Source organism: Pocillopora verrucosa, chromosome 8 (genome assembly GCF_036669915.1).
Source record: "Pocillopora verrucosa isolate sample1 chromosome 8, ASM3666991v2, whole genome shotgun sequence".
In the NCBI taxonomy this organism is placed as follows: Eukaryota; Metazoa; Cnidaria; class Anthozoa; order Scleractinia; family Pocilloporidae; genus Pocillopora; species Pocillopora verrucosa.
The window spans coordinates 13,380,330-13,388,032 of record NC_089319.1 but is presented as its reverse complement, the minus strand read 5'-3'; the positions used below and the strand labels follow the sequence as shown (position 1 = coordinate 13,388,032).

The following is a 7,703-nucleotide window of genomic DNA, read 5'->3' as shown; positions in this document are numbered from 1 at the left end:
AACTTAATTTTTTTTAAACTCTCCTATTTATGCTTTAAATAACCAATTTCTCAATACCAGATTAAGGTACCATATGGCGTGGATGTTTAAATCAAAATACTTTATTCTAATGAAAACACTAAAAGGGTCTACAAACTGCACAGAGGGTTCTGTATCCACTGCACAAGTAAACCTACAAGCTAGTTATTGGATTACAAGTGAACTTAAAGGACATGCTGACTGGTAAATGCATACCAGACATGGTATTCTTTCCAATTCAATTTGATTATGAGCTACACCTAAAACTGCTACATTTCAGTGTTCTAGGAATAGCATTTCAGGGTAGAAAGTTGATGAGTAGATGTGAGACATGTTCAAATGAAAACATATTTCCATAATTAAGATGCTTATTTTCTCATCTCAGATAGATACAAATATTCAATAGATTTTTATTGTCTGGTAATAAAAGAAAAATAATTTCTTGAACTAACTTTGTTGCTCTAAATTTATTTGCTAACACTATAATGAGGAAAAAATTCAATGTAATCAATGATGTTTGTAGACTTATGAAATCTTTTAATTTGAATTCTCTTGGTTTGGAAAGATGAACTGTTGGGAATTGTAGGAACCCCTGAGGTTCATATTTGTGTGATGCTTTGAAAAAATGAAAATACATGCTACAGTAAGTAGTTTTATAAGAGGAGTGATCAGTGGTTATGGAAATACGAAAGGCACAAAGTGGATCTGACTATCCCTCTGTGATGATCTTGCCAATAAGCCACAAGTTAGAAAGTAGGTAAATTGTAGCAATATTTTTCCCCTGTAAAACAAATTAATAAAACGGAACTATAATATTGGGATCCAATGAGACACAAAAATGATGCCCTGCATTCTGTAGTTTTGCTGTTCTAACACAGATATCAATTTGGTATAAGTGATTCTTTCTAAGAAATGAAAGGTTTCCACTTGATTTTAAATTGAGTGGGCGGTGATTAAAATTTCCAGTCTGTGAAAGGTTGTCAGATTGAATTATCCAATGTCTGAACATAATATTGGAACAAATACATGTATTACTCATAGAAAGAATGTTCAAATGGTACAAGAACTCTCAGTATTCTTGATGTGACTGAACAAACATGGGTAACAAGTTTAAATAAATGAGGACAGTGTTCATCTTTCAAGCCATGAAGGTGTAGTATTTTTTTTCCTGTAAACAGCTCCACTGTTCCTTAGGATGTATGCTGTTGCTGTGACTCATCATGTTGTTGTTGTTGTTCCCCTTCCTTGTGTTCTTCTACTGCTGCTCCTACTGCTCCTACTATTTGCTATCAATCAGAGAAAACAACCAAACAAAGTTAAACTAAGGAAATCTTAGAGTAGTGGAAGTCATCAGGCCAACCCTCAGTAATGAACTGGGCAATACCAATATCAATAAGTTATCCTCCTTATGAACTGTAGACCATGGTAAAATGCTGAAAGCCAAATAACCCCAAAATGCAATATAAATGTTCTTTCTAGGCTACTTCCTTAATTAGCTTATGGATAGCCATATTTTCAGGATACTCAGACATTTATTACTTAGCAATTGTGCAATTATCACTCCACCCTCCTCTATGAACCTCTGGGTTGTCATTATGCCCAGGCACAAGTGACTTTGTCAGTCCCTGGGGATTGATTTTGTGACACTGTTTACAATTTATTACACAACTATGCTTGAACTACATACTGATGATTGGCAATACTTTTCAGCATACAAAGAAGGTTAAATAGCTCTGTAAGTTTAATTTTTTGTAACTACAAAAAAAATGTACCAAATACAGTTGTGGTAATGATTTGATTTAGCACCCTCCTTCCAATAAGGGCCCCCTTTCTAATAAGCTGCTCCATTGAATTTGGTTTTTTCTAAGAAGTGTCACTATTTTAATAAGCACCCCTATTGTGTAAGCACTCTCATTATATTAAGCACCCATATTCCAATAAGTGCCCCTATTCTGTCTGCTAGAGTATGTATACTCTGAGATCAACTATGGTTCATCTTCCTTCAATTTTTTTACTTGAAGCCTAACTATAAAAACAGTAATCTACATCTTAATCTCTCCACTATAGTGTCAACATGAAATCACAGTTCCTTTAAACAAATGACCTCGTCTCAAAATTCTGTGACAGTTGCTTGGCTGATTGTTCTAGTGAGGAAGGATCCAGGGACAACAAGTCCATTTTCCAGTCCTCTTGATCCTTTTCAAAGAAAGGCCAAAGTTTCATTTAGCACATTCTGCACCCTATCCCTTAAAAGCACTCTGTCTCAGTAAGGTATATATTTAGGTTCTCTTTGGATAATTAATTATTTCTGGCTTTCATGCCTAAATTTCATTAAAAAAAACCCTCTGCATATAAAACACTTGTCTAAAGAAGACAACAACCTTTGCGAGGTCACCAGCTGTGTTGCCTCCTACAGCTCCTTGATCATGAGTAGGCCATCTTTGCTTTCTCCTCCTCTTGCAGTTGTTTCTCAAACTCTGCTAATTCCTCATCAGTATATGGCCGCTCCTCTTCAACACTTTTCCACCCCTCATCTTTGTCAAATTCAATCACCTTTACTTGCTGTCAGAAATTCATCAATTGAAACAAAACCATCTTTATCTTTGTCCAATCTGAAATGGGTTTCATAAACATGACACAATATTAGAATAAAATGAATGAAGATAAAATGTACACTCTAAAGCCAGCAATAGGTGTGTATAAGTTAGGAGTATTCAATTGTTTAAGATTTGTGCATAGTTTTGAAAAAAAAAAATCTTGTTTAAAAGCGATAAACTGCTTTTTCGGTTTCCACATGGCCTCATCAATCACTGATTCATTCATTGGGTTTCAAAAAGCATATCCCATCCAGGGAAAGATTAACTACAGTAGCTGTGGAACTGAAAACTGTGTTTTGGGAAGGTAGACATGGAGCAATTGTTAAATGAGGGTTGAAATTATCCACCACTAAATTTGTTTAACTCACTATGACCTGTGACTCGTTCAAAAAGGTGCACCTCCTTTTTAATCAATTTGGTGGAAAAGTGCACATAATTGCAAATTGGTCACTAATAGATAAATTGCATTCATTTCCTGGGGCTCCAATTGAAAGAAACTGATTACAGAAGAAAAAAATAAAGGTTAGACTTGCTAGCTTGTTACCTCACTCATGACATGTTCCCTCATTCTTGAAATCTCTTCATCTCTTTCTTGAGGATCATAGTCTTCATCCTTCTCATCAAAGAGTTTGTCTACCTAAGTTCAAAGTACACACAAAATCCTGCATGTACTACATTTCACTTAAGTTCAACAAATACTTTAATTTAACTATTAAAACCTATGTAATGGTTTTTTTAACCTCTGTGATTCATATCTTCTGGCAACTGAGGCTTAAATTCAATTAAAATTCAAGTAATAAACATAATCAAACCATAATTATATTAAAATCAATTAGTGCCTTGGCCAAGGCTCAACTTTAAGAATTTTAAAATATATATTGTCTTTAAAGCCTAATGAAAAATTTCACACCTGTACCACTCCATCGAAAGGTACTTAAAATACCAGAAATTTAAACCACTGACATGAGAGTTAATTCATCACTGAAGAAATCAAAACCCTGGAAAGTAACAGCCTCCAGTAATTCAGAAATAATGGTTCGTTGCTTGTTTAAAACAACATGCAGAAATATGAACATTTAGGGATACAAGACTGTTTCTTACTTCTTTGACAAAAAGAGCCTCTCCAACTCTCCTGTGTCCCAGGTAGTTATCACCATTTGTATCTGAGAAAGATCAAGTAGTGTATCAGAAAGACAAAAAAACTTGGTCATGAACCTGGTTTGGGAGTGGTTTCCTTTCAACAGACTGGGTATAAAAAAATAATTACATTTATTTATTGTTTTTAACTTTAAGCCATATTAATTTTCAATATAAAAGTTTTCCATATAAATGGAATTATTATATGATATCTGATATTCGTAATATTAATTTTAATTATATTATCATTGTATAATTATTATTGTCAATGATTAAAAGTTATATTAATAAAAGTCTTACTCTTAAAAAAATACTAGCTAAGAAAGGCAGATGCTAATTTCCGGTGTAAGTGGTCCAGTGGTATCTGATAACTAAAAATAATTTTCATGATAGAGAAAACTTGATACAGAGTTTGGCAGGCTTCATTCTGTCATGCACCAATCATTCAATAAAATTGCAACCTGATGAGGTCAAGCAAGATTGTGTCATTCCATTTCAGCAAAAACTCACTTTGAAATAATTACCATGAAGCTTGAAAAATGTTCTGGGTTCAAAGTCCTTTGCATCAAGACCATCAGTTTCCTCCAAACTTGCTCTAGTTGAGCTTTACTTCCCTAGAAATATATAATTATTGATTTGACAGGCATCCTGCAAATGTGACCACTAATGGCAGACCCCTAAAAATTTGGTTGTTAAGTTGTAAATATTAGATTAGACCAGGATAGAGATACATTGGCCTGATGGTTCAGCAAGTAGGACTCTGAATCACAAACAGTCCAGGCTCAAGGGGCATAGTTGAGTGATTTTGGGCCTGAAATGTTCAATTACTGGAGGATGGAGATTCTTGGATGCATTAAGATGTCTCTCTCAATGCCTCATATCTTTCTTCTTCTTCTTTGAGTGCCTTCTCATCCAGATCCTTTAAATGTTCCTTCCTTTTGTGTCCATCTCCATTTCAATGCTTTTTGTAAATTCATCTCTGCGGCTGATTATCTTGCTTATCCATCTCTTCATGGTGCTGTAAACAGTAACTGTTATAGTTATGTTCTGGAATTGATTACCTCATTCTTCATGGGAATCTCAAAAGACCGGGACAAATTACTACCACAAAATAATCTAGAAATTGATGTTAGCACCCACAGGACTTGAAAAAAAATGTATTGAATGTTGGATGATTTATCTGATCAATCACTTGGGAGATTGGTGTTTTTGTAAATTCAGCACACATATTCAAGGTATGGAGCTGAATACATAATTGAAGTCTGGAGGGGTAGAGGAGAAGTGTAATTGCTGGTATTAACTCTCATCTACTCACTAAAGCAAATGACCAGAATGATATAACTAGACTATGTAAAACTAAAAAGTAAGAATCAGTTCCTTGTAACATGGCAGAACACAACAATCTGGTTTTAGCAAAAGACGACCTCATTGGTTTCATTTCAAGTTACCAAAAAAACTGTTTCTTGGGATAATCGAAGGAAAATGAGGAGAAACAAAAGTCAAAAATGCCCAATTTTAAGTTGAAATCTTAGTTTAAGAAAAAGTCGCCACGTAAGGAGGGTTTTGATAGACATATTGACATGGAGAGAACGGGTGGTCACACACAGAACACGTCAAAGTTTACAACTGATCTACATCTACAGACTGTCTCAGTCTATTTTAATCAAGAATTTGCAGCCACAGCACCATTGCCGAGTGTCTATAGCCAAGCATGTTGGAATTTCACCTTTAGTGAGTTAACAAACAAGCTAAGTCTCTTTCCTTGTAAAAACGGCAAAATACATTTGCCATGTGATGGTTAAACTTCAAGCTAAATTTATTGTATTGTTTAGGGGAGGTTAGGTTTTAAAACTGGCGAGTATCAACCAATTAATTCCTAGTTAGGGCTTAGGCAAGAAAAACCCTGAAGAGACAAGACAAGTCATAAGGTAAGTGAAATATTATTTGATGGATTTCATCTGGCTTCAAAAAAGGATTAGAGTAACATAACACCAGGGGGGAGAATCCTAACAGCTGCTTCATTGTTACAAAAATTTCTCGTTACCTTTATACCAAATGACAAGTGAAAACATTATAGACTTCTGGAATGTTAAGGAAGGGGCCAGAGGAGGAGGTATTGAAAATCCACAACTTAAAACCAGCACCAAAGTACAGGGTCATGGTCATGACTGCAAGCCAAAGATTCCTCGTCCAGATCGACCAAACTCAGTCGAATTTTTGGATATTATGCGTGGTGTGAAAAAGTCAAATATCTTTACGGTATTGAGTTTTAAAAAGGATATAGGGGACTCTCAGTAATCATCCGAAAACAAATGTATAACGCTGTTTGTCTCGTGACATAAGATTTGTGGAAATCCTCACTGATATTGGTACAAGTCATCAATAACGATCACAGTAATAGTAATAGTAACTGGAAAATACCAAGGAAAGTGTAACGAAGTGGTGATTTGCTTTCATTAGAGATATCATCCACTGTGAAAGCGGGTAAAGCTTGTTTACTCGCGAAATTTTGTTTCAATACATCATCGAAGTTTATTAACACAGCTATCCAAATTTTTTTGCTTCTTTCGAAAGAGATCAGCAGATGTTTAGATGCCTTAAATTAATTTCTAATAACTTCAAATTACCTTCCATAAGAGCTTTTTAAAGTCTTCAGGGCCAAAGAAATTGGGATTTTCGTCGTCGAACAAAGGGTTCCAAGACTCTCTTTCCTTCAGACCGTTTAAGTGATCGTTCATTTGTCGTCGTAGCATTCGCTGTCTCTCTACTTCCTGTCGTTTTAATTCATCTAACTTGGTCCTTACATCATGCTTCACAAGGTCTAAATCATCTGCAACCTGACCAGTTCTTAGTTCATCCTCAGAAGCGTTCAGTAATCTTTTAACGTAGTCATCATCATTTTCTAAAATTTCAATAACTTGTTTTAAATATCTGGCATACTCTGGATCGCCTTTCCCCTCCGCTGGAGTGTCTGGTTTCTTTGTATCTTTCCTGACGACCGGCGGAGCCACGCAAAGAACTGCCAATGTAATCAGAACGCCACATACAAGCACCCGCCTTTGGTGCATTTCTGATAAATCAAATAAAAAACTTTCGTGTTACTACTCCAAGGAGATCAACGACTGTGGAAAAAAATTAATCAGAGAAAACAATTCATTTAAGAACGACTGAATGTTTCTGAAACGTGGCACCATGAACACCGAGCTGTTCTGTCACATGGACAGCTGTCTGAAGGCTCGCACCAGCGTTCGGACCATCACACAGATGACCTCGGCCTATCCCGGCCGTGATCAATAGCTGGAAGATTGAATTCTACATAAAAGATATCAAGGCTAAGGTATGGGTATCAGGCAATCAGGCTTTCTGTTGGAAAGAAACTTTGTTTTTTGTGCCTGCATTAGTGTGGATCTACCGCGAACGCAAAGTGCATATTTTTTATGCGTTTTGAGTGTATTATACACAGCATCTGTGCTGATTTTGCACCGCAGAAACTTCTCTTCTTCCGCCATTACACCATACCATATGCTTATCAGGCTAAACTTCACGCATGCGTGTTGAGGACTTGACTGCGATTTACAACTAAACGAAGAAAAAAACGAAGCCAGAATTTCAACTCGGGCGTTTTCTTTGAAAAGACCGAGTAAAGAGAGCCAGAGGAGTCAGTTGTCTCCTTCTAACCCTCACAGTTTGGTCTAACCACGCAATGCGTTCTCAAAGTGGGGGAAGAGCGCGCGTTGCGTGACGAGGCCAAACAACAGCGGGGTCAGTGGTGGAAAGAAGTCATGCATATGCCAAAACATTTAAGGTGAGTTCAATTATTCTAGAGAATAATTTCCTAAAGTAAGATATTACAGTGTCCTAGCTCTCTACAAATATGCAGAACTACAACTATGTTGAAAGTGTGAAAAGAAGGCGTGATAAGTAATTTTTCGGTTCGGCCAATCATGAAGG

General features: G+C 36.1%; 1 protein-coding gene across 1 annotated transcript; it reads right to left on the bottom strand.

Moving 5' to 3' along the window:
- Positions 1 to 79: 79 nt before the first annotated feature.
- LOC131798520 (nucleobindin-2) lies at positions 80 to 6,962 on the bottom strand. Its single transcript, XM_066170609.1, is given in 11 exon segments — positions 80 to 1,304; positions 2,400 to 2,450; positions 2,452 to 2,565; positions 2,567 to 2,630; positions 3,149 to 3,252; positions 3,717 to 3,778; positions 4,277 to 4,336; positions 4,339 to 4,366; positions 4,581 to 4,617; positions 4,619 to 4,770; positions 6,380 to 6,962. Coding segments are annotated over 11 exon segments (1,209 nt in total). The 5' UTR covers positions 6,821 to 6,962; the 3' UTR covers positions 80 to 1,208.
- Between the last annotated feature and the right edge of the window lie 741 nt (positions 6,963 to 7,703).